This window comes from Tamandua tetradactyla, chromosome 18 (genome assembly GCF_023851605.1).
Source record: "Tamandua tetradactyla isolate mTamTet1 chromosome 18, mTamTet1.pri, whole genome shotgun sequence".
NCBI classification, from domain to species: domain Eukaryota; kingdom Metazoa; phylum Chordata; class Mammalia; order Pilosa; family Myrmecophagidae; genus Tamandua; species Tamandua tetradactyla.
In genome coordinates, this window is record NC_135344.1 from 66,432,045 (window position 1) to 66,459,949 (window position 27,905).

Below are 27,905 nucleotides of genomic sequence, written 5' to 3' on the forward strand. Positions count from 1 at the left end.
TCCAGAGAAAGTATGACCTGCTGATACCTTGGTTTTGGGCTGCTAGCCTCTAAAACTGCAAGCTAATAAATTCCTGCCATTTAGGCCAACTAATCCCTGATATTTCATTACAGCAGACCGGGCAAACTAACATAGTCATCTAACGGAATTCTTTAAAGTAATGAAAAAGAATGAGCTATAGCTTTATGCATCGACATGCAAAATTCTTAGAAATAATTTTGTTTTCTGCACTTTCCATATGTGCAATATTTTATAAATTTTAATTGTGAAATTAGAAACTTGTTGCATTGAATTGGGGGACGCTTCCTGGCCTTGCCTTCTCTTGCCCTTATGGAATGGGGTCTGTGAGCCTTGTAAGATGGAAGCTCGGACCTGCCCATGATACTTCAATGTGGGAGCCATCAGCTCTGGGGACACAGACTGCTTAGGTGTGTTGAGGTGGGCTGAGCAGTGGACGCTGACGTGTAGAAGGGAACCTTATGTGCATCCTGTATGGCCATCACAGCATGTCTCAGGGGACAGTTCACAGGTGGGGCATTTCACAACAGCTGAGTCTGACCATCAAGCCCACATTCCTTCATCCTCTGCAATTTGGACATTATAATGAAAGTCAAAAACTCAGGATATTTGGGTCCTGGGACTCTTGAAGCTAGGAGTATATTAGCTACAGATATTTTGGAAGTTTTACAAGAAACACTCATGTTCACAGGAAGTATACATTTCATAGTTCATGTTCTAAGAAATTTTGATGTTTGTATGCATGACTCAGAAGACACAGACCCTGTCTGGTGTTTCCTTCGGTATGTCTTTCACAAAAAGTCCCATCATTCCAGACAATGGCCCCTGGAGGAATGAATTGGTTGGGGGGCAGGGAGGGTGTGTGTGTGAGCACATATCTTTGACACACAACCCAAAAAAGTCACAACATCCTTTACCTTGTATGCCTGGTCGCTGACAGCCTTAATGTTGGCCTCTCTCCATTTTCCAGGCACCCCGTCAATGACTTCACGATAGTTCACGTAATAGCCCGTAATGTCAGCCCCTCCTGTCTTATCTGGTTGCTTCCATCCAAGAACCATTGAGTCACGAAAACTTTCAAGACAAGTGATATCATAGGGTGGAGATGGTGCCGCTGTTGCAATATGAAGAGCTCATGAGTAGATGCATTTATAATTCTACGTATGTTAAACTTGTTCAGTGGGGGTCATTCATGAGGGCAACAGACCTTGCCCTGTAAAACTAAAATGTGAGCCCTTGATCTGGCATATGACCAAAAAATGGAGAAATACTAAAAAATGTGCACAGCAATTACTATTCCAAAGGTAAAAATAATCTGTCCCCTAGGGAAAAATTAGTTTTGAAATATTAACAGCAAAATGGTACAATAATGTGAAGAAATGATTCTGTCTTCCACAAAAACAAAAAATTTCTCCCAAGGCACTTTTTTTTATTATTTCCTTATGTAGTTTTCTTTTCATTTGCTCCCTGAGGAAAATGGAATACGTATATAAATTTTTACATCAATTTGCTCATTTTGAATTTCCATATTCCCAGGTAGTTAGCATTTCACTGAAGGTAAAATGCTAACCTTTTTAAGGCCTTACAACTATGCAAATTCCATCTGCACACAGGAAAAATCTTATTCTGGAGTACAGCTAAAGACTGCCTTTAAGAAACCACTTTTAAAGGCAGGCATGGTCTGCCATGTGGCTTTTTCTTAGTATATAATGAAATTTTCGTAGCATTATTTACAATTTCTTGGAATATTGTTCATATAGCACAAAATAGTAAACAACTCTCATCATGCTTTTTAGTGCCTAGCCAGAAAAATATCTGGAGAATATTTATAAAGTCTTCCTTCATTTAAAGTGACTTTGCTGATCAACTTTCCACTCAACTACTGAAATTATAGTTTTAGATGAAGCAGGGCAGGTGTTAGACAGAAATCCATCTAGATGTGCAATAACATCAAAAATACTTTTCTGAATATTTATTTCGATCATAAGAGGTATAGAAACTATATGATTCTTATTCAAAAAGATTCTCAGAACAATGTAGTGTTTTAAAATGAAACATACTTTGTTTCTCTTCTCCATCCCTCACCTCCTTAATTTTAACATAAAAAAATCTCCCTCCCACTCCCCTGGCCCCTCTCTCTTTCTCTTTCAGATCTATGTTCACCGTGAACTCCTAAATTAATATCCTATCTCACCTTGAGTTGAAGGGACAAATAAATGTGTCAACATAATAAAGACATTACAGAAGCTGGGGATGAGGTAAAAATAGGAGATGGACGTGAGGCATTTTATAATTTGTCAGCATAGGAAGGTCATAATTTCATTTTATTTTATAAGAAAAACATTGCTGCTAGAATAAATGACACAAGCACCAAATATCCTAGTCAGATAACTCTTAGCTTACTGATAAATAATCTTAAGTAAATTGGTTCTGGTAATGAGGACTGTGCATCATAGGCTAGCTATATATGATTTTAATTTTCTGTCAAACCCTTCATGGCAACTCAAAGAGATCATGTTACCTATATTTATTTAAATTAAATATAAAGGATGACTTGAAGACTTGAGGATAAACCACAGACATTAATAATTACAATCCTGGTAAAATTTCATTTCTTTGTGAAGTCCATTTTTCCTATGCATGTTTTGAACACAAATGTTTCAAAGGACCTCGAAGAGGCAATGAAAATCAAGTCCTTTCTGCCTTCGTCTCCAATTTTCTAGGCAAAATGAGTCCAGAGACGTCTGCCTTGATAAACCGAAAAGGTTTCTATACCCAAATTACTTTAAAAGTTCTACTGTCATTAAACATAAATGAATAATGGGTAAACACAAAACCTACATACAATTACTTTGATAGCTCATTAAACACAAGTATTTCAAATGGACAGCTGAAAACACATGAAATCAAAAATTAACATGGATGAAAATGAACACAGATGGGAGGGAGTGATCTCACAGCGAGGAGTGAAGACACTGATGGAGACGGATGGAACAGTTTTACTCGTTCAACTCTCACCTAGGTCCTTCTGCTGTTTCAGAGGGCCAGACTGACTTTCCCTCTTAAGTTCTGCTTTCTCTGCTGATGGGGTAAGCTCTTCCTGAACTGTTTCACTTACTTTACTCACTTCTGTTTTGCCCAGTTTGTGAGAGCTACTGGGTAGCGAAGATTTGTTAGGTTTGCTACCAAGCAAAGCATCTTTCTTAAATGTCGGCCCAGAGGCTTCATGCATGCCTCCCCCGAAGTCTGTTAGTCCACCCGGTGAGTCACTCAGTTCAGGCCACACATCTGGAGACACTCCTCCCCCTATAATCGCCAGATAACAACAAAAAGACTTTGAGCCTGGGTGCAGTATAAATTACTCCTATTTAGTCGAACAAAGAGAAAAACAGCAGGACTGCAAACAGAACAAAAACAATAATGTTTTAATAGAAATCACTTTGATTTGCAAGAAATGTGGAAAAATATATATCTCACATAATTTACATCAAGGAACATCTCAACTTCTCCATATTCGAGAAAAAGAAGAAATGAGAATGATGACAACAAAAACCACAGATAGGACAGGAATAGTTTTGATTTGCAGAAACCAAAAAGTTTTTAGTACACACAAGAAAAAGCAAGTCCCAGACACTTCCTGAGAGATATAACCCCTATGACACAACAGAATGAAAAAAAAGCCCACAAAGTACACAAGGAACATAATATTAATGATCCTGATTAATGAAGTTAGAAGTATTTGCATTTCAGCAATAGTAATGGTCTGTACCTCCCAACCTCAAAGAAACATGTTCACTATTGTCCATTTTAGAAAGAATATTAAAAAGTAACATCGGATGTTAACAATTGATACTAAATGATCCTTCTCTTTAAACATGTGCTACTATATCACAGATTTTGCTTTAATTTCTCTGAACCACCTGGACCCCTTACCTCCTGTCTGAGACTGGGAGGCACAGCAAGCACATACATATAGTTACTGTTACTGGTTTTATTCTGTTGACTACTTTGCAAGCAGAGGTGAAACATAGGATTAAGCAACCATATGTGCCCTGCATGAATTTTAAAGGCATTTGTAAAAAGCGTGTTAATGTGCTGTTAGTGAAAACAAGCCACGCTGTGTCCCAGAGAAGATGGTTCTTTAGGGACACGATGATGCATGTTAATGATGAGACACCACTTTATGGAATCCATGGCCCTCCGTATTTCCAGGATGAGCATGAAGTCAGAATGGAGTCTCACGCAAGGGTTCATGGGAAATATCTGAGGACACTTGGACTTGTGAGGATGGAAAGGCTACAGGTGCACAGAAACTGGATAAGTGATGAAGATCTGCAAAATGACAGCTATGGAGGGTTAGATGCCACCTAGACTTAGAGAAAAGGATCTTTTCAGGATGGAATCTTTGAGCAACATTAGAAGCTTTAAACAGTTTTTGGAGAGGAAGGTATCTGAATTTATAACTTTGCAATTTGCAATTTTTTTTCCCTACAGAGTGATGGATAAGAAACTTACCAACAGCAGCTTTTACTTCAATAGCTTCTGAATCCTGTGAATATTCACTAAGTCCAGCTGCATTAACTGCTCTGACTCGGAAAATATAATTCTGACCAGTTGTTAATCCATGACAAGTGAATCTAGAAGGGAAAAAAAGCTTTTAAAGATTTTTCTAGGGAACACGATTATTAGTTTAACTGAACAATCTAGCATTAAGAAAACTATTCTTATTTTTAAAGAAATAAAAAGATGTAGAGAAATCCATGTAACCACAGAGATTTGGACGAGGAGGGGACTAAAGTGCTTTTTTAAAATTACTCTGTCAAACAAATGAAGAGTCCTGGTTTTATGTAAGTTCTTTATCCATTCTGAGCCTCTGGGTGCTCAGCAGTAAAATGGGGATAATAATGCCCAATCTAATAATTTTTTTATAAAGGTCAGCTGTGAAGTATACAAAGTAGCATGACAGCAGCTGGTATTTAGGAGGCACTTAATAACTGCTAACGTTAATAATATTATTAATGGCTATTTTAGTTATATTTTTATGGCTGTAAGGCATGGAACATCTGGCTATTTCACAGAGAACTAGTCCCTGTCTCCCTGCATGCCAGGGAAGGCACAATTACTTGAGAAATTACACCGGAATCTAAAAATAAGGTGAAAGATAAATTCCAGAATTATCATTTAGATTTAAGGAACCAATAATGAGCTGTGAGTCCCTGGGCAGTTTCACACATAAAAGAACCTGAGTCTTTAACAGCTCTGATGGCTATCAATAGCTGTTGCACGAACCATGGTGATATTTTATCCCATCCTAAGGACTGCAAGCAGAGAAAACCCATGTCCACTAATAACTCTATTACTATTAGCACATTCAAATATTTTTAAAAGGCAGCTGTAATCTAGGCAATTCTTCAGTCCATTAGGTGAGACCAGTTTAGCAAATATTTATTGAGCACTTCTGAGATCCAGGTGCTGGGCAATACATTGTAGGTACAAAGATGAAAAAAAATTAGTGCCCATCCTAGAGCCTATTACGCTGTATTTGTGGAAAGGCAGGCTCTGCCTCCCCTCCATCAATGTTACAAAACAGTGCCAGGAAAATGGTGGAGAACTCAGAGTAAAACTGAAATGCAGAAACAGGCTAAGTGAATCCCTTGCAAAGCATATTGCCTCCATCACTGTGCCTGTCTTCTCTCCCACATTCTGCAAAAACAATTCATCCTGCTGGGGCCCTCAGACTTAGAAGTGCCCCTAAATCAACAGTTGGATAAAAAGCCTATGAGAAAATTTTGGGGGAGACACTATCTCAGATTGATCTTAAAGCAAAGGGGAAGGCTCAGAGCTTGGGTGCAGGCCTGATTTCACCATCAGCTTGCAAAGCCAGTTGATAAAATATTTGAAAGCAAGAAAAAAATAACCCTTTCCACAGGAGAAACCGATATAAAGAGGCAGCAAAAATATTCGGAATGTCCTTGTTTGGGTGATGCATATGCCTCCTTAGCACAGGGTTTGTGCTGATGTTCAGAATCTGTCAAACATTGATCCTTTTTTCTCTGTCCATCTGAAATGTGTGGGCAATTTGTCTAGCATCGCACTGGGTGTTAAAGATCAGAATGGGGGCTGGGAGGAAAGGAAGAAATAACAGGACGGAAAAAAAATCAGAAAAGAGCCTTCATATGAACTTTTACTATAACTGGTATTACATGTCGCTAAGTATTTAACATCACAAGTAAACTTTTTATCAAATGTATTGCATGCAGACACAGTCAATTTTAAACCCAGTTGGATATTAAATGTATTAAGAGTTTAAAAGCCTCCCTCCTTTGGGTGTCTGTGCTGCTACACAGGAGCAGGCACCCATTCCCCTGCCTTCCTCTGGGTCTCTCAGGCCCCAGCATTCTCCCGCACACACACTCGCGTTACCGTGCACCCTTCACGGGGTTGTTGTTGCAGGGCTCCCAGTGGCCAGAGCCCACCACGCTCGACTCTATGTAGTACCCGACCAGCTCTTCAGCATCTTTGGATTCCTCCCAAGAAACCACCACCGAGGTGTCTGTGTTTCTGCTTGGTATGATTTTGCCAGGAGCCTTGGGGATATCTGAGAAAAGGAGAAAGCAGTGATAAAACTCAGGGTGGCCTTAAAATTCATTATTATTACCTACGCATGCACATGCACACAAAAACTTTACACAAATAACCACGTCAAATACATGGTTGCTTCCTTTTACAGTGTATTTGATAAAGTAGAAAGCATGCAGAAGAAATACATTAGTTTGGGGGCAGAAGGAGAAACTAAATAAATATCCACGGACCCACAAATCAACTCTAGAAAAAAACACATTAGCAATGCTACTGAAGCTTCTGGAGCACCTTACTTTTCATAAGCAAAAGTAGCGCCATTCTTGTTTAAGGTATAAGTCAAGTATTTAAATTGATAAGATGAAAGCAGGATGCCATTATTTCTTCTTCTCTCTCTCGCTCTCCATATATGTATCTTTCTATATATGTGCATATATTCTAATTGGTATATTAGTAGTATTGCTAATTACCAACTACACAGTAGTACGGGCGTGCAGATACAGATACAGATTCCAATCTTGGCTCGGGATTTTCTCTTGGATGGAAGTAAAATATGGCCACAGCCGCCTGGCTGGCCACACTCACCCAGCTTGTCCCCGACCACCGTCACGCCCGTGGCCTCCGAGGGCTCCCCCACGCCGGCCGAGTTGGAGCAGCGCACGCGGAAGCGGTAGGACTTTCCTTCCACCAGGTCGAACAGCGCGAAGCGAGGTGACTTCAGGGGCAGCTCCGTGTTCACCCGCTGCCAGTTTTCCGTGCCTGCATCACACTGCGGCCAGAACAGGGAGCCCCGTTGAAGGCACAGCTATATAAACGTGTGCCTGAGGCCAGGCGCCTGGCAGTTTCATTCATCTGCCAGCAAACTGGTGCCTGGTGCACGATTTGGACCCAAGAAGAGATGGAGGGAAATGGGGGATGAAGTTTATGACGTTCCCGGGATTGTGAAGATGCAATGTGGCTTTATGGTTTTGGACATTAACTAAGTAGGACCGTGGGCCTACTTGCAAAAGGCCTTCATTTACTTTGAGGATAGTTCAGGGTCAGTCACTTCTCTAATTTTTAGGGTAGGTAATTAAACTTAATACATGTTAGATATTTACATCTTAATTACATTGTTATAAATCATACTGCTATAACTGTTATTTAATGTCTCCTAGCATGCTTTGAGTCTGTGCTCCACAGAAAGGCCCTCTTTGGCCGCTCTTTCCCCAGAGCCAATCTAGAAGAGCTCTTCACTTCTTTCCCATCACTCTCGGTCCTTTAGCCTGCTTTATTTTTAGTCCAAACACTTATCATTCCTTGAAATTAAATTGGTTTTTGTCTCTGTCCATGAGTTCAGGTAGTTGTCCTTTTCGCTGCTATGACCCAGAGCCTAGTACTATTTGGCACACAGCAGATAAATAACAATTTTTTTTCTCAGTGAAAGATAAAGGTGCTCTTTTTTTCTTGCCCAAATTTTAGAATAAACAATGGAGAAGACTATTTAAAGAGACTGGAGAAGTTTGCTTAGAATTAGAATGACCTAGAGTGACCTTGAAATCCTTGAATGCAGGGTGTGGTATGTATTTCAGCTTTCACAGAGAATACAGGAAGAGAAGCAGAAGTCTTCAGTAATCCATTCTCCCTCCTATTCTAACTGTCAATTCTGCCCAAAATCAGCAACAGCAGAAATTCACTTCCTTGCCTGAGTTTGCTACAGGACCTTTTTTTTTTTTTTTTTTTTTACCGTTTTAACATTTTCCAGAAATCCAAATCTTATGACAGGTTGATCAGCTGTTAAGGATGATACATTTTTGCAAATGTATGCCAGTATGTCACTAGGCATAATTTTCATCAGCTTGAAGTGGGAGACAATAAAGCCCATACCAATAGGTGTGCTGGAGGAAGAATATTTAAATTTTTAACCGCAGACATGTATATATTTAGGTCTAGGGAAGTTACAGGCTTTCACGGAAAAATTAGTTTATGCGAACAGAGGAAATGTTCAACAGAAGCCGAAGTTGACTCACTGAAGAAATGGCCTCAGTGGTTAGTTGTTCCTATATGATTAGCAGAGGAAAGATGGTAATTACTGTCACTGAAGTTAGTCAGAAATCTCTTCCTGTGGAGCATTTCAAAGAGATTCAGTGGGGTGTGTAATAAACACACCAGGAAGGGAACATTTATCTATGATTCTATTCTTGCCCTATATTTAAAAAAAAAAAAAAAAGGAGAAAGTTTAGAATGCTATTTGTTACTTTTATTTGAAGCTAATATCTAGAAAATATAGCAATTAAGAGAAATATAAATTTTTTTATATTATTTGGGTAAAACCACACTCTCTTGGAAGATGTCCTCCATGCTGCATGTTGGAGAGATGACACATTTATTTTTACCAATTTGCTATGGGTAATAAGAAAGTGAGGAAATCACTTCAAAGATATGAATTAAATGTCCATATTGAAGAAAAGTATTTAAGAAAAAGAAGTCAAAGACCCTAGCATTTTTAGCTCCAGGATAATCTTTTCAAGAGCCTTCAAATTTAAATAATTAAAAGTCTATGAAAATAAAGCACATATCAATTTTATGTTACCTCATTTTCTGATGTTTGCATGCCCCTGTACACCTGTGAAAGCTATGCTCTTAAGGCAACTGCCAGGGAGGTGACCTAACAGGTATTCTGAAATTGAAACATCACAACAGCATTGAGGATAAAAGAAACGGACCTTTAGGAAAATCAATTGAGCGCCATAATATTTTTGCAAAAAAAAAAACCCTCTAATTTTCCTATGAAAGTAAAATATAAAGTATACCTTATCATGCTGTCATAAAATTTTATTTTTAAAAATTATACAAAAATGTACAAACATGGCTCATTTGCTATCCTAAAAAATAGGGTATATAGTTGCCAGTAAAAAGGTAAATTTTCTTACATGTAAGATCAGATAAACATTTTTGTTTCATTTTTTCAATCACATTCTAATCAAAAGTTTCTTAACAAATGTACTTTAGCTCTCTCTGCGCTTGCAGCATGGTCAGGCCCCACCCCCACCACTCCCCCCAACTTATATTTGTCCAGGGTCTTGGCTTTTCTCCATTTGCTGGCCATAAATACTTAACTGAACCCCCATCAAATCCACATAGATGACAGAATTACATATAACTCTTGATCATTCTGCACATTTTAGTTCTTTGTTGTACGCTGCCCTCTCTAATGTTCTAATCGACAATATAATTGTCAGATGTTTGAAGAAAAGAAACAGCCTCTACTTCACGTTGTTTTATACTTCCCAACCCCCATCCTAACCTGTACTCAGAGTAGCACCAGCTAAGCACATGGCAACATGAGGACTTGTGCTCCCCAACTGTCCCGGCTGTTTTCAAGTACTGTAACTTCACATTTCAGACCCTCTACAATTATTGGTGCTCATTCTCTACTGGGAAGGACAAATGGTAGAAGAAATGAGAAGTATCACCTGAGCAAGGGATAAGAGAAATTCTCTAGAAAACACTGCAGTCAGGGGCAATTTAGAGTTTCAGGAACATTTCCCTTCCTTTGGGGGTTATCATTCAAGGGTCTGTGGGCCACTTAAGGAGTTTTTGGGTAAGTCTCAGGGATCCACAACCCCCTTGAACGCTGAGGTAAAGTTTGGTATGATATGCATTTTTCTCTAGAGAAAGCTCAATTGATAAGAATTCAGGACAACCCTCACCCCTGGAAATTTAACCCTACTTATTTAAAGAAATGTTTGGAAAGTGTCATGAGTTAAATGTTGATCCCCGAGTCTTACCTTTTCCACAAAGTACATAATGCCTTCATGGCCACGCTGACTGGGGGGTTTCCAGCTTAGCACCACATAGCTCCGGGTGGCCTCTGTTACAGAGAGGTCTGTGGGGGGCCCAGGGACAACGCCCTCTGAAAAAACAGGAAGGAAGGGAAAATGAGGGGCACGCATTCTGGATAGCCCAGCACACACAGAGAGTCACAAGCTTCTTCTCTGCTACTGTAGAAACAGTTCATTATTGCTCTATAATGTAAAGAAGTACCTTGTTTCTAAAATCCTCCCTAAAATGCCACTGATTGATTGATTCATTCATTCGAATGCCATTGAGCACTTAGAGCACAGTGCTAAGGAACTGGGGACACTGTTCTTTTCTTTAAGGAGTTTACAACTGAGGTCATTAGCATTGGGCAGTGTGTGTTCACATGCTAAAGGACCCAGCGAAGAGAATGCTGAAGTCTAGAAAGTGTCATAGGCAGTGTATTTTGACTTCTGTGTTGAGCTCTACCAGGTATGGTGAAGCAATGTGGGACTATCCGGCAATATCTCATGGATTTATTCCCATCTTAGTGGAAAAACATTTAAAAAGCTTTCTGGATGGATCAGAAATTTGTCATTCTCTTTTTGGTACTGGGACCTCCAGTGGATTCTCTTGACTCCCATGGTATTTCCTTCAGTTTTTAGTGGAGGGTATATTTCCATTCTGTCTGTCCAGCCTTAAGCCAATTACTTCACAGTTAGTTTAGATTTTTATGTATTTCCAGATCCCTTGCTCCCTTCCTGAGGAGACCAGTCTTACTATAACCGTAACCCAACTCCAATGAGACTTTGGGACTTCAGTGCCATATGTTGTTCTCATCTTTGAAGGAGGGTAAACCCTCCCTGTGTAGATTCATTTGGCTATAAACTGTAGATGTCTAGAGGCTGCCAGGATCTGGGTCCTTCTTTTTAATAAGATAAAAATATCATCTGGTGTAAGTGAAATTATTTCAAAACAAGAAATTTTTTTTAAAAAATCACCTGGTGATGAAGATAGGACAAGTATTACAATTTCACTTTTATGGATTAATAGTGAAACTTTAGCCAAATGTTTTATTTATTTCTCCATCCCCCGTTATGTTAGTTAGATTTAGTTGTCAACTTGGCCAGGTGAGCATACCTAGTCTTGTTGCTGCAGACATAAGCCAATGGTACGTGAAACTCATTTGTTGCTAATTACTTCTGCAGTCAGCTAGGAGGCGTGTCTGCTGCAATGAGTGATGCTTGACTTAATTGGCTGGTGCTTAAATGAGAGAACGCAAGGTAGCACAGCCTAAGCAGCTCAGCATTTCTCATCTAAGCACTAGCAGCTCAGCCCAGGCCTTTGCAGATGCAGAAAGAAGTCACCCCGGGGAAAGTTGTTGGAACCCAGGGGCCTGGAGAGAAGACCAGCAGAGACCATCCTGTACTTTCCACGTAAGAAAGAACCTCAGTGGAAAGTTAGCTGCCTTTCCTCTGAAGAACCAACAAAATAAATCCTCTTTTATTAAAAGCCAATCCGTCTCTGGTGTGTTGCATTCTGGCAGCTAGCAAACTAGAACACCCGTGTATATAGCACTATGCAGGATTTGATCCATATTTGCTAGACCAGAACTCAAGACTCCAGAACTCATATTGATTACATTTCTACTTAAGTGGAAACACTTTTCGTGTGTAATATATCAGTTAGCAAATAGTTATTTTAAGAAGCTGAAACACTGGCCTAATAATTCATTCTACAGCAAAACAGCTGCACTACAGTGTCATCCCAACCTAGAGTAAAGGTACACTCTGCTTTTAATTTTCAAAGCCCTTGGCCTACCCCCATTCTGCCTCTTCCTCCAATTTTATAGATTATTATTCTCTTACACCCATCCCAAGGCCAAGCCATCCCACACTATATTACTTTTCAGAACCTACTCACTCTTTCTTCCACAATTGCATCTCCCGTGTTCCTAGCGTTGCCCAGTCAATGATTCCCTGCCTATGATACAGTCCTTTGTAACTCTACTATTAACCTTCAAATCATGTATTCTGGTTATGAAAAGGGACTAAGTCTTATTTAACTTTACATCCTGCAGGAATTAGTACAATGCCTTGCATTTAGATGTTCAATAGATGTTTGTGGAATTGAAACTTGAAAAAAAAAAACTATTTTGTATCTTTTCTTTGACTCTAATACATATGAAATCATGAAACCAGGAATATCATTTGTAGAAGTCGGCAAGGCAAGTTGCCCCCTACCAAATCAAATAGGATATATCTATGATTGCACTTTTGCATCTTTTTCTCTTTGTGTCTTGAAGACTTTAAGTCATCAGGAGTCCTTTATTAGTATTGCAGGTCCCATTATATACTCTCATGAATTCTTAGCAGGCCCTAGGTAAATACCATAGAAAGAATGAACAAGCAGGGGGGCAGAGAAGCCTAAAGGAGAGTGGAAAGGGACTCTAGTAGGAAAGATCGGAAGACTGCAAAACCACAATTTTACTTGCTCTGCTAGAAAATTTTAATTTCCCTATTGATCCTGAAAAAGTAGCAATGACAAAAATTATCATTTCTATCTTTACAAAGAGGGGTGGGGTCATAATTTTCAAAAGCAATTTAAAACATGAATCTCAACTTCTGCTTCTGGCCAAGACAGAGTAACAGTTCTGGTGTTGAGAGACAATGTTCCACGGGGTTTCTGCACATGTTATATCAGCTTTTTCCAGACTGTCTTTTGAAGGATGTTTGTACAGCAAACAACCTTGGAATATAAAGAAAGTATATCCTCCATGCCAGAGAGCAGATTTGTTTCCTGACCAGGATAATGAAGATAATGTCTTTATCCAGAGAAAGATGAGGCAGGTCTGTAATCAACCCCTTCTAAGACTGGGAGCTTCCCAAACTCATGGTTTCTGAGCTGTGGCACAAACCCATTGTGTGTGCAGCATCCTCCTAGGTGACTCCACATTACCCTATAGGACTTGGGGACCAACGGAAGCATGAAGCTGGTGCTGCCTGTTGTGCTGTGAGTATTCAGGTCCTCAGCTTTAGACCCAGGAATCTCATGTCCTTTGCCAGCATCTATGAGACTGCAACATGCTAACTGAATAGCATAAAGATAGGGTACAATTTTAGATCCTTCATAGTTCTTGAAATTAGAGTTACCCTCCTGCATCAAACAACTAAAACCAAGCAAAATAAACGAAAACAACTGTTTCCAGACACTGGACATCAGTGAGCAAAGGAAAGTTATCCCTGAGAGCAGGAAATATTAAGTGAGCCCTACCATTGCCTCTGTTCACGATCTGGGGAAAGTTTCTAGGCCACAGCTCTGGAAGAGGGAACCCAGATGGAAGCCGGTGGTCTCCCCGAGTTGAGGAGAAGAAGTTGGAAGTTTGATGAGGGTGAAGGCCACAGAGCTCACAGAGCTGAGCACGGGAGGAAAGGACAGTACAGAGGAGGTGGCCCCAGAGATCTGCAGGTGGTCCCTCTGGAGCTCTCAAGTGAGTATTAACATGCATGTGAAGAAACTACCTGAGGTTGAGGGAAGAACCACACAAAAGAATTAGAGGGAACATTCCTTAAAGCTCTCATAGGGCCTGGGATAGTTCATGCTTCCACCAGCTAGAGTAAAAAATCTCCTGATTCATGGGGCATCAGAGGTAGAATACTTGGAAAAGTATTGCCTTCTTAGCACAGACAAATTACTCCAGACTAAAGCCTGCTCCAATCCAATCTAACAAAAGGTAAGCCTTCAAAGGATCAAACAGTTTCCAATTAATGTAAGTACAGAGGTCAAGAATATTTCTATTCTTTGTCTTGGGGTTTGCCCCAATGAAGCTTATTCCTATAAGGACAGGTTAAGTCTACTTAAAATTAGGCCTAAGACGACATGTGAGAAGACTCCCAGGGATGAATCCAGATCTGGCACCGTGGGATCAACAATTCCATCCTGACCAAAAGGGGGAAAATAAGTATAATTAATAAAGTATCAGTGGCAGAGAGAGTTCAAATACAGTAGAGAGGCTACTCTGGGTGTTGCTCTTATGCAAGCTTCAGTTAGATCTTGCTACCTATCATAGCCTGCCAACCCCCAACCAGAACCATTCCAGCCAATCCTCAAGAACTCTAGGGAAATATATAAGATTCCACAAGGGATCCAGGCACTAGAGTAACTTTCCAGAAACCTACAACCTCCAGATGGGTCCCTGGTCCACTTAACTCCTGAAACCTAAACTAGCCTCTCCAGAACATCAGATAGTTCCATTTCCCTACCCCATATTAGTGACAGACCCTTCCAATATGAAAAATTCAGAATGGCCATAGCCCAAACACCCCTAAAAAAAGGTATGGAAAGATCAAAGGTGATGGTGGAGTTATACAAAGAAGATAGGATTTAACAAATGAATATGAATGCTGAATCATTAAACCAATACCTCTTTTAGTCTCCAGTATTTTAGATCAGCCAAAAGTAAAACCCTAAAATTGTGAAATTGTAACCCATGTCAAACTCTGAAATATGTTCTCCAACCAACTGTGATGCTGTGCTTTGAATTTTATCACTTTTTTTTGTCTATATGTTATTTTTCACAAAAGAAGAACGGGAAAAAAAGTCAATTATGATGACAAAAAAATATTTAAGCCCTCTAGCCTCCTATGTTCTTGAGCAGCTAGAAGGAAAAATATGAGAGGATCATATGGTAGCCCATGACAAACTATGGGATCAGTCCTGTAACCTGTAACCTGTAACTTGTTGAAGAGTGCTTGAAAACTATTGCTTTTTATTTCTTTGCTTTGTATATATGCTATACTATACAATAAAAAAGTTAAGAAAAAAATTAGGCCTAAGAGTCACCCAGAGAACCTCTTCTGTTGCTCAGATGTGGCTTTGCTCTCTAAGCCAATTCAGCAGGTGAACTCACTGCTCTCCCCCACTACATGGGACATGACTCCCAGGGGTGCAAATCTCCCTGGTATCATGGGACAGACCTCCCAGGATGAGCCAGGACTTGGCATCATGGGATGGGATTGAGAAAGCCTTCTTGACCAAAAAGGGAAAGAGAGAAATGAGACAAAATAAAGTTTCAGTGGCCGAGAGATTTCAAACAGAGTCGAGAGGTTATCCCGGAGGTTATTCTTATGCATTATATAGATATCCCTGTTTAGTTTGTGGCGTATTGGAGTGGCTGGAAGTACCTGAAACTGTTGAGCTGTGTTCCAGTAGCCTTAATTCTTGAAGATGATCATATAAAGATATAATTTTTCAATGTGACTGTGTGATTGTGAAAATCTTGTGTCTCATGCTCCTGTTTTCCAGGGTATGGACAGATGAGAAAATAAATGGAGAAAATAGATGGATAAAAGGTAAATAGGGGGATAAGGAGAAAAATAAATTGGGTAGATGGAAATACTATTGGCCAATGAGAGGGAGGGGTAGGGTGTATGGTATGTATGAGTTTTTCCTTTTTTATTATTTCTTTTTCTAGAGTGATGAAATGTTCTTAAAAAATGATCATGGGGAAGAATACATTTTAAATGAAAAAAAAGAATATTATATATATACAAAAATATCTAACATCCAACAATATAAAATTCAAAACATCTGGCATCCAATAAAAGATTACCAAGTATGCAAGGAAACAAGAAAGTAAAACCCATAATGAGAAGAGTCATCAATATAAACAAGCCAGAAAGGACACATGACAGAATTAGTTGAAAGTAACTAAAGTCCTAAAATACAGACATTGTCTTCCTTACCCCTATGCTCTGAATTACTTTAACCTCAACCTGTTCGGCTTCATTCTTATCTCTAAATATCAGGTTATATATATAAAACAGCCTCTCAAAATCCAGAAATATTAATCACCACTCTGGACTTAATGTGTCTGCTCTAAAAGCTTGTAATCTAGGCCCCTGTTTTCTTATAAGCATTTTCTAAAGTGACCATACCATTGTTGTTCTTTTGTTTCTGGCTTATTTTGTCTCACCAAATGTCCCACATGTCCATTCACATCATTGCATGCCTCACAACTTTGTTCCTTTTTGTAGCAGCACAACTTTCGTTCATAAGTATACCCCATTGTTCGCTAATCTACTTCTCCATCAGTGCATCCTTCAGCCACCTGCATTCACCGGGCATCATGTAGAGGACCCAAAGTCCACAGTCCATCAACATTCTCAATTTTAGATAATTTCCCTTTTCCCAAGAGAAAGAAAACCAATAAATACACCCTTACCAAATAAGATATCTAAACCTCCTCTTAGCTCTTGTCCCTCCTCCCATTATTTACCTCTCCTGTTGCTGTGGCAGTGCTGATGGTTTCCTTTTGAACATAGCTCACAGCATGCCATAGCAGTTTTCCCCTGGACCTTGGACCTAAACACACTTTATACAAGCATCATATCATTGAAGTAATTCTTACGAGAACTAATTCATATTTCTAGTGTGATTCAGTGGGACACGTAGGTCTATAAAACCTGTTTCAATCTTGTTCATCTTCAATATGTAATATTACTTCTAGACCACTAAAGAATCATCTTCACTCCTATCTATTCCCTTACATTGGAGTTCAACCTCATTAGCTAATGGTTCACTCATCCCTAGTTTCTATGTATCTCTAAGTCCCCTATATTCTGTATTATAAGCCTCTGATTATATCTTTATGCTGATCACAAAAGTGGAATTGTACAGAATCTATCCTTTTGTGCCTGGTTAATTTCCCTCAGTATTATGTTCTCAAGGCTCATCCATCTTGTCATGTGCTTAAGGATGTCATTTTGTCTTACTGCTGTATAATATTCCATTATATGTATTTACCACATTTTGTTGATGCAGTCATCTGTTGGGCATTTGGTATGTTTCAATCTTTTAGTGATTGTGAAAAATGCTGCTATGAAAAGCAGTATGCAAATGAATTGTATGATTTCTTTGTATATACAGGAAATCAAACCTTTGTCCAATATGTGATTCCCAAATATTTTCTCCCATTGAGTTGGCTGCCTCCTTCACCTTTTTGACAAAGTCTTTTGAGGTGCAGAAGCATTTGACTTTGAGGAGTTCCCATGTATCTATTTTTTCTTTTGTTGCTTGTGCTTTGGGTGTAAAGTTTAGGAAGCTACCTCCTATTACTAGGTCTTGAAGATGTTTCCCTACATTTTCTTCCAGAGTTTGTGGTGCTCGTTCATATATTGAGGTGGCTGATCCACTTTGAATTAGTTTTTGTATAGGGTATAAGATAGGGGTCCTCTTTCATTCTCTTGGCTATTCTTCCATTATTGAAATTATTGAAAAGACTATTTTGTCTCAGTTCAGAGGATTTGGGGGCCTTGTCAAAAATCAGTTGACCATAGATTTGGTGGTCTATTTTTGCATTCTCAATTCAATTCCATTGGTCAATGCTTCTGTCTTTGTACCAGTACCATGCTGTTTTGACCACTGTAGCTTTGTAATAGGTTTTAAAGTCAGGGAGTGTTAATCCTCCCACTTTTTCTTCTTTTTTAGGATGCTTTTAGCTATGCGGAGTCTCTTTCCCCTCCAGATGAATTTGGTAGTTAGCTTTTCCAAATCTTCAAAGTAGGTTGTTGGAATGTTGATTTGGCACTATGTTGAATCTGTAGATCAATGTGGGGAGAAATGACATTTTAAACTATATTTAGCCATCCTATCCACGAGCAGGGAATGTTTTCCCACCTATTTAGATCTCCTTTGATTTCTTTTGCAATGTTATGAAGTTTTCTGTGCACAAGTCATTTACGTCCCTAGTTAAGTTCATTCCTAAGTATTTAATTATTTTAATTGCTATTTTGAATGGAGTTTTTCCCTTAACTGACTCCTCAGTAAGGTCTTTGTGTATAGAAATGCTACTGATTTTTGCACATTAATTTTATATCCCGCCACTTTGCTGAATTTGTTTATTAGCTCAAGTAACTTTGCTGTAGATTTCTCAGGATCTCCCAAATGTAGTATCATATCATCTGCAAATAATAAAATTTTACTTCTTCCTTTCCAATTTGGATGCCTTTTATTTCTTTGTCCTGCCTGACTGCTTCAGCTAGAATTTCTAGCACAATGTTGAATAATAGTGGTGGCAGTGGGCATCCTTATCTTGCAACTGATCTTAAGGGGAAAGCTTTCAGACTCTCTCCATTGAGTACGATGCTGGCTATTGGTTTTTCATATATTACCTTTATCATATTGAGGTAGTTACCTTTGATTCCTATCTTTTGGAGTGTTTTATTAGAAAAGGATGCTGAACTTTGTCTATGCTTTTTCAGCATCAATCGAGATGATCATGTGATTTTCCCTTTTGATTTGTTAATTTGTTGTATTACATTAATTGTTTTTCTTGTATTGAACCATCCTTGCATTCCTGGTGTAAACCCCACTTGGTCATGCTGTATAATTCTTTTAATGTGCTTTAGATTTGATTTGCTAATTTTTTTTGAGAATTTTTGCATCCATATTCATTAGGGAGATTGGCCTGTAGTTTTCCTTTCTTACAGCATCATTTCACAGTTTTGGTATTAAAATATTAGCTTCATAAAATGAGTTAGGTAGAATTCCTTTTTCCTCAATTTTTTTTGGAAAAGTTTGAGCAGGATTGGCATTAGTTCTTTCTGGAATGTTTAATAAAGTTCCCCCGTGATGCCATCTGGCCCTGGGTTTTTCTCTGTAGTAAGATTTTTGATGACCGATTGAATCTCTTTACTTGTGATTGATTTGTTGAGATCTTCTATTTCTTCCTGAGTTAGTGTAGCTTGTTTCTGGGTCTCCAGGAATTTGTCCATTTCATCTAAGTTGTCTAGTTTGTTGGAGTATAGTTGTTCATAGCATCCTCTTATGATTTCTTTTATTTCTTCAGGGTCTGTGTAACACACCCCTTCTCATTTCTGATTTTGTTTATTTGCATCCTCTCTCTTTTTTTCTTTGTCAGTCTGGCTAGTGGCCCATCAATTTTATTGATTTTCTCAAAGAACCAACTTTTGGTTTTATTGATTCTTTCTATTGTTCTTTTGTTCTCCCATTCATTTATCTTTGCTTTAATCTTTGTTATTTCTCTTCTCCTATTTGCTTTGGGGTTAGTTTGCTGTTCTTTCTCAAGTTCTTGCAGGTTTGCTGTTAAGTCCTTGACTTTAGCTCTTTCTTGTTTTTTAATACAGGCATTTAGGGCAATAAATTTCCGTCTCAGTACAGTCTTTGCTACATCCCATAAGTTCTGATAAGTTGTATTCTCATTTTCATTCATCTCCAGATAGCTAGTGATTTCTCTAGCAATTTCTTCTTTGATGCACTGGTTGTTTAAGAGTGTGTTATTTAATCTCCATATATTCATGAATGTTCTTGTTCTTTGGTGGTTATTGAGATCCAGCTTCATCCCACTGTGACCAGAGAAAGTGTTCTCAATAATTTCAGTATTTTTAAATTTATAAAGACCTGTTTTGTGCCCCAGCATATGCTCTATCCTGGAGAATGTTCCATGAGCACTAGAGAAGAATGTATAAATTTGTGCTTTGGGGTGCAATGACCTATATATATCTGTTAGGTCTAATTCATTTATCAAGTTATTTAACTTCTCTATTTCCTTGTTGATCTTCTGTCTTGTTGTTCTATCTATAGAGGAGAGTGGTGTATTGAAGTCTCCTACTATTATTGTTGAAACATCTATCACTCCCTTCAGTATTGCCAGTGTCTGTCTCATGTACTTTGGAGGTCCTTGATTGGGAGCATAAACATGTATAATTGTTATATCTTTTTGGTGAATTGACCCTTTAATTAGTATATAGTGTCCTTCTTTGTCTCTTAGTATGTCTTTACATTTAAAGTCTATTTTGTCTGATATTAGTATAGCTACTCCTGCTTTCTTTTGGTTATAACTTGCATGGAAAATCTTCTTCCATCCTTTCATTTTCAATCTATTTGTATCCTTGTGTCTACGATGAGTCTCTTGTAAGCACCATATAGCTAGATTATGTTTCTTAATCCATTCTGCCAATCTGTATCTTTTAAATGGTAAATTTAGTCTGTTAACATTTGAAGTTATTACTGAAAATGTGTTTCTTGATTCCATTATCTTACCTTTTTATTTTTTCAGATCTATATATTCTTTTCCCCCTTTATCTTTGTATTCTTTAAATTACCCTTAGTGGTACTCTTCAATTCTGTGCCTTCCTCTGGACCTCCCTCTCTTGTCTTTTTTCAGCTGGCAGAACTCCTTTTAGTATTTCTTGTAGGGCCGGTCTGTTGTTGACAAATTCTTTCAGGACTTCTTTGTTGGTGAAAACTTTAATCTCTCCCTTGATTTTAAAGGACAATTTGGCTAAGTACAGAATTCTTGGCTGGAAGTCTTTCTCTTTCAGGATCTTGAATATATCATACCACTGCCTTCTCACCTCCAGGGTGCTAGTTGAATAGTCCAAACTCAGTCTTATTTGGGTTCCCTTGTATGTAGTAGATTGTTTTTCTCTTGCTGCTTTCAGGATTTTCTGCTTCTCTTCAACATTTGACAGACTGATTACTATGTGCCTTGGGGAAGGCCTATTTGGATTTATTCTGTTTTGAGTTCTTTGGGCTTCTTTGACTTGTATATTTATGTCCTTTATGAGGGTTGATAAGTTTTCCCCCATTATAGCCTCAGCTACTCTTCCCAGTTCTTCACTGCTCTCTTCTCCTTCTGGGACACCAGTGATTCTTATATTTGTGCACTTTGTTTTGTCCATCATTTCCCTGACATCCCGTTCAAATTTTTCCATCTTTTTTGCCATTTGCTGTTTTCATTCTTCAAAGTCAATTACCCTGCCCTCTATATCACTTATTCTTTCTTCTGTCTTTTCTAATCTGGTGTTGTGTGCCTCTAGTTTGTTTTTTATTTGGTCAACAGAGTCTTTAATCTCTGTGATATCTGCTATTTTTCTATTTATTCTTACAAATTCCTCTTTATGCTCTTCTAATGTCTTCTTGATCTCCTTTATATCATTTGCTATCCCACTTATTTTATTAAGTAGAGTCATATGAGCATCTTTGATTAGTTGTTCCAGTGTCTGTGTCTCCTCTAGTGTTTTAATTTGGTCATTAGGCAGGGCTATATCTGTCTGCATTGTGATATGCTTAGTGATCTTCCGCTGTCTTCGCGGCATATAAATATCTTGATTTATTTACCTTGGGAGTTGATTTCTTTCAGTAGTTTAAGGCCTTGTGTTTGTGGGATGGTTGTATAGCAGGGAGCAGGGCATGGGGTGGGCACTCAGTGTGGTGATTTGTTTCAGGGCAGGTATAGGCACAGGTTGGGGATGTTATGCTGATGTGTGTAAACCCAGGTGCCCTATGGCCAGGGAGGATGTAGCTGTGCAGGTGCACTGGTCTGCAGGATGTAACCCTGGTGTGCGCTGGTGTAAGGCATATGGCCCTTTGTGCACATGCACAGAGCTGTGGCAGTAGGTCAGCGTTATGCCTTTGTGGATTGGGGGCAGATGTGACCCGGCTGTGCAGGTCACTTTTTCAGAGCTGTGAAGTGTGGCTGAGGCCCATGCATATACACGGTTCTAAGACTGCTATAAAGTGCAGTACCAAGAGCCTGGGGATGTGACTGGTGGCCTGTGTGCATGTGTGGGCCTGGAGTGCTGTAAATGGATGCACAGAGCTCAGGCGGGGCGGAGTGAGGTTGTGCAACACTATGGGTGGTGGGAAGGTGGGTGGTGGTAGCCTGGGTATGGAGGTTAGTGCCTGCAGCCTTTATGTGCTGGCAACAACCTGCAGGGAATAGGGAGAAGAGAAGTAGTGGTTGGGAGGGGTGCAGGAGAGGTGCGTTGGACTGCACTTGGGGTTGGGGTGTGGGGCAGGTATGTGCACTGGGAGCTGGTGGAGTGGGGGCACCTGGAATAGGGGAACAGGAGTGGATGATGGGGTTCAGGTTAGAAGGGTGCAGGGTGAGTCACCAGCCATGGGGCTGCACTGGTGAGGGTAGTGCACCCAAGGAACAAGGTCTGGCTTACTTCCTAGTCCCAGGCTCCTGTCTGTGGGCTCTGTGCCTCTGCACCGAGCTCCAGTTTTCTGCCTCTCAGTTCTTTGGCCTCTGCAACCAGGGTTGCCGCACATGTGCAGAAGGCTCTCCCAGGTCAGCCGCACTCCCAAATTGCCACCTCAGTCACCCTCCTGTTCCTTCTCTAACTTTTCCATAGAACAGGGCTAAGCTCAAACTAGTCTATTCAGCCATCTTCCTGGAAGTCCATCTCCAGAAAGATCATTTGACAAAATCTGGCATCTATTTCTTATACAAACTCTCAGCAAATTGGGACAAGAATAGACCTTCCTCAGTCTGATAAAGGATGTCTGAAAAAACCCTACATCTAACAACTTAATGGTGAAGACTGAATGTTTTCCTCCTGAGATCAGGAAAAGGCAAAGATGTCCAGTCTTACCACTTCTATTCAGCATTGCACTAGAGGTTCTAGCCAGTGCAATAAAGGAAGAAAAAAGAAATAAGGCACCCAGATTGGAAAGGAAAAAAAGTTCATATACTCACAGGTGACATGATCCTGTAGGTAGAAAATCTAAGGAATGTAGAAAAACTGCTGGAATTAATAACTTAGTTCAGCAGGATTGCAGAATACAAGATCAATAAACAAAAAAAATGTATTTCTATACACTAGCATCAAAAATGAAATTGAAATTTAAAATACTATTTACGACATCAAAAATATGAAATCCTTAAGGGTAAGTCTGACGAAAATATACAAATACATACACTGAGACTATTAAACATTGCTGAGAGGAATGAAAGAAAATCTTAATAAATAGAGAAATACACTGTGTTTATGAATTGGAAGATTCGATGGTGTTAAGATGTCAATTTGCCTCCAATCACGTCTTAGAGTTTAGAGCATCTCAATTAAAATCCAAGTAAGTTTTCTGTTTGTTTGTTTGTTTTTTGGTAGACACTGACAAGCTGACTTCTAAACTTATATGGAAATGCAAACACTTACAATAGTCAAAACACTTTGGGAAAAGAACAAGATTAGAGGATTTATGCTACCTGAGATAAGATTACAACACTTAAAAAAGCAAAATGAAACAAAATGTATAAAATAAAAAATCAAGACAGAGTGGTGTTGGTATAAAGTGGTGCTGATCTGTAAGAAACAATAGAGATTCCAGAAATAGATGCATAATAAACAATTAATGGATTTTTACAAAGGTGACAAGGTAATTCAATAAGGAAAGAATAAATTTTTCCAACAAATATTGCTGGAACAGATAGCTTTATATATATATAAAAATAAACTTCAACTGTTTCTTCATACAGGAAGCTCAATAGATGGAGGTAGCTGAAGTATACAATGACAGAAGAGTACGGTGGCGAACAGTGATACATTTATATGCTGGCATCTGGTGTGGCTACAAAAAGGAGAGACAATGAGGGGCACAGGACAAACTGAATAAACCTTGGGGACAATGGGCTGTGCAGAATGAGCCAGGAAGAAATGAACAAATATGCTAAGGTCTCTCTCACAAAATACTTGTAGAAAAAATGAGAGCCTGGATTGTGTGCCCTTATAGCAGGCACATTTGTTCCAAAATTATGGATGTATTTCTGGATTCTGAGACACTAAGCTATATGTGCAGCAGCTGGTATTTCCCTGGAACTGTAAGTAGCTCTGTGACACCTGAGTCCAAGATGGAGTACTGCAGACCTGAAAATCAGCATAGCTATATATAATAACAGAGAAGTAACAGAGAAAGCGATCAACCCTCAATTTGTGTTTAAAATGAAGCCAATTTGGCCTGGTCTAAGGTAAATTAGAATACAGGGTAAAGGATTATTTGTACTCTACACCTTCAGCTGCTGTAGGAAATCAAAGGCAGAGAGGTTTGTTAAGCCTAGAACCTATATTTTTCTGTAACACACAGTCTGAATCAGCTTCACTAGATAGATCATTTAGATAGCCCAGACTTTTAGAGTTGAGAATGGGAATGAGGCCTTGTAATTCTCTATGGCTCGGTGTAGTGTCAGGATACATCTTTAGACTATGGTGGGCTGATAATTAAAAAAGTATTGGTAGAGTCAGTTGAGGATCTGAGGTGGGGGGGAAATATATATATATGGAACTATTAAACTCTTCCGTCTGGGAAATCCCAGGTACCTTCTCAACCATTGGGGACTCCCAAGAAAATAGGCCAAGCTCTGGATTTTGAAGCTTTGCCCTTATGGAACTTATCTCTGTAGGGGAGAAGCTAATACTACCTCAGCGTTGCTTCCAACGAGCCTCTCTGTGGCTCATATGTGGTCTCTTTCTCTCTCTAAGCCTAATTCTGCAAGGAAAATAGTTGCCTTCCCCCCTACATGGCACAAGCCATTCAGGAGTGAAAATCTCCATGACAACATGGGGCATAATTCCTGGGGATGAGTCTGGCCTTGGCACCTTGGGATTGACAATGCCTTGCTATCCAAAAGGGGGAGAAGAAGCGTAATAAAATAAGGCATTAGTAGCCAAGATCTCCCTGTTCTGGAGGCTGTTTTAATGCAAGCTTCAGTTAGACAGTGCTAATTGCCATGGTTTGCTAAACCCCAATCAGCTTCACTCCTGTTAACTCTTAACACCTAGATCTCGAACTGAGACTCTATAAAGGTTTTAGGTACTAGGTTTGCCTTCCTGGAGCGTACAGTTCCTAGAGGCTTCCCAGGTCAGATAAATGATGAAACCCAGAGGGACCAGCAACTCCAGGATTATCAATTAATTACATTCCCCTATCCTTCAGTGTGGACACTCCTTCTTAACATAAAGAAGTCAGAACAGGCATTCCCCAAAGATCCCAACAGATTAGGGGAACGATTAAAGGAGAAGGAGGAGGTATAAAAGAGAAAATGGGATTTAACAAACAAGTATGGCTGCTGAATCACTATATTAATATTCCTTCTAGCCTCCCAGTGTTTTGGAGGAAGTAGAAGGAAAAATCTGAAATGATGGAACGGTAGCCCATGACAAATTCTGGGATCTGTTCTGTAACTACCTGTTGAAGCGTGCTTTGAAAACTATTGCCTATCTCTTTCTTTGCTTATATATATGTTATATTACACAATTAAAAAAACTTAAAAAAAAAAGACTAACCACACCATGTGCTGGTGAGTATATTGTGCAACTGAAACTGTCACATACTGCTGGGGGGGGGGGGCATATAAAATGGCATAAGCATTTTGAAAAATAGTGTGGCAATTTCCTTAAAAAATTAGACATATACCTATCATGTGACCTCTCCATTCCCTTCCTACATATTTATCCAAGAGAAATGAAAACGTACATCCATACAAACACTTAACACAAAAGTTCATAGAAGCTTTCAATACTGAATGGATAAATAAATTGAAATGACCTGGAATTGACATGGATGAATCTCAAAATAAACAATTATTTTTATTCACCCAGCACAACTGGGTGAAACAGACTAGATCGAAAGATATGTACATACTGCATGATTCCATTTATCTAATCCTAAAGCATGCAAATTAATGTATAGTGACAGAAAAAGTAGGTCATAGCCTAGAAATGGCGAAGGGAGAAGAGTAGAAGGGACTACAAAGGGGCATGAGGAAATTTTAAGAAAGATGGATATGCTCATTATTTTGATCATGGCAAGGGTTTCATGGGTGTATACACGTGAACTTTAGCAAATTTTATACTTTACATACATGCAATTTATTATGTGACAACAATACCTCAATAAAGTGGTAAAATAATGTGAATCTAGGACAATACAAGTTACTTCATGATATCTACCATTCCTTTGATTTAGAATGCTCTTACCAAATATACTATATACTGTACCCTCTCCCCGGCAGCTCAAGTATAGCCAAGACATTGGCAATAGTGTCTGGGGACAGTCATGTGATGGGGGCAGACTGAGTTATGGATTGCCAGCCAACCAACACCAAAATGCTACAGAATCTGGTGAAAGCAGGGCCTGCTGACACATTGATTTTGGATTTCTAGCCTCCAAAACTGTAAAATAGTAAATTCCTGTTGTCTAAGCCAAAAAAAAAAAGGTGTCTGGGGAAATCATAGATTTTACCTGTAGGTTCTTCTTCTGTGACAATGATCTGTCCAGTCCAGGGTGCTGAAGGGCGACCTGAGCAGCGAAAAATATAAAAATAGCAAACAGTCACAACCAGTGTAGCTGTTTCAACTGTACTGATAAACCAGCCAGATCAGTCACAAGTGGGTTTGTTACTGGTTTATGTGTATATTTGCTCAATGTATCTTACTGAGCATGGGTGTGGTGCTGGGCAGGCCTGGCCTCTGTCCCATGGGGACTCACAATCTGGGATGGCCAGGTTATTTGCCTGCACTGTCTAAATCGACTTGCTCTGGAATTGTACTTATGCAACCAACAAAAATATCCTGTGCACACTCACTTCTCAGGATGGGGCTCCTGAAACGTGGATTTTCTAGGCCCTTCCAAAGACATACTCTATTTTAGGAGGAATATTTCTGGAGCAATCATAATGAGGATGAAAGAGGAGAGGGATGCAATCCTGCAGTAAAGCTCAGCAAAAGCTATCTTTTCCCATTACATTAGGAAAAATGTTATTGACAAAGGAAATCCATTTGGATGTTGAGTGAGGAAAATGAATGAGATGGGCAGTATATCGTTAAAGAGGGAATTCATTTCTGTGGTCCTATAGACATCAAAAAGAGGGAACAGTTGAACTCTTGCTTTAATCAAGGGCGTTTCACCAGAGCTTGAGCAAAAATAGAAAGGTGATAAATAAGATAGTTTTTTTTTCATTCAAACAGATATTATTTTTATTGGAATCTGTAAATAGAGGAGTAAGAGAAAGTTTGAGATAGAATTTGCAAATTTAGAAAAGAGGGAGCATGCTGGGTGAAAAGTGACGAGTGCAATCAAGGAAGCTAATTAGGCAAAGTCTTCAGGGAAAATAAAGGATTATTTCACTTAGATTTTCACGGGGCTTCTACACATGCTTAAGGCAAAGAACAACACTGTGAAAATGGCATAGATCACTAAGCTTCAACTAGGGGGATTTGAATTATAAGACATTCAATTCAGGGGACATTAGGTAATGTCTGCAGACATTTTTGATTGTCACAACTTGGGTGGGATGCCACTGGGATCTAGTGGTAGAGGCCAAGGATGTGGATGAGCATCATCCAATGCATAGGACAGTCCCTTTCCACTCTCCAAACAAAGACTTCTCTGGCCCCAAATGTCAATATGCCGAGATGGAGAGATCTGGTGTAGACTTAAGTGCTAATTTCCAAAAATTCTTTTAATGTCTTTTAATGGTCCCTGTTATTAGAGTTGTGACATGGGTTGCCATGAAACAAATGCAGGGCAGAATTCATGGACCATGGTTGTGACATTGATTTGGGGATTAAACATATGAAAAAATAATTGTGACTGCCAAATCTTGAAACTTAATTACAAATTAGATATAATGTTATAAGTCTGCTTTCCTTTTATATAAAGGAACTCACTAGGCTGAGATATTACTGTCTAATATCCTACTTCAAGATTAAGAAATTCACCTC

General features: G+C 39.2%; 1 protein-coding gene across 3 annotated transcripts in view; it reads right to left on the reverse strand.

Moving 5' to 3' along the window:
• The window catches only part of MYOM1 (myomesin 1), a 190,403-nt gene that overhangs the window by 49,166 nt on the left and 113,332 nt on the right, over window positions 1-27,905 (reverse strand). For 2 of the 3 annotated variants that reach the window (XM_077135886.1, XM_077135887.1), the window contains 7 exons: window positions 26,425-26,481; window positions 10,368-10,492; window positions 7,183-7,366; window positions 6,442-6,616; window positions 4,534-4,655; window positions 3,037-3,324; window positions 936-1,132 (listed from right to left, as the gene is read on the reverse strand). In XM_077135886.1, coding sequence (XP_076992001.1) covers window positions 936-1,132; window positions 3,037-3,324; window positions 4,534-4,655; window positions 6,442-6,616; window positions 7,183-7,366; window positions 10,368-10,492; window positions 26,425-26,481 — 1,148 coding nt within the window. The remainder of the gene's footprint in view (window positions 1-935; window positions 1,133-3,036; window positions 3,325-4,533; window positions 4,656-6,441; window positions 6,617-7,182; window positions 7,367-10,367; window positions 10,493-26,424; window positions 26,482-27,905) is intronic. The other variant, XM_077135888.1, reaches the window with a different exon arrangement.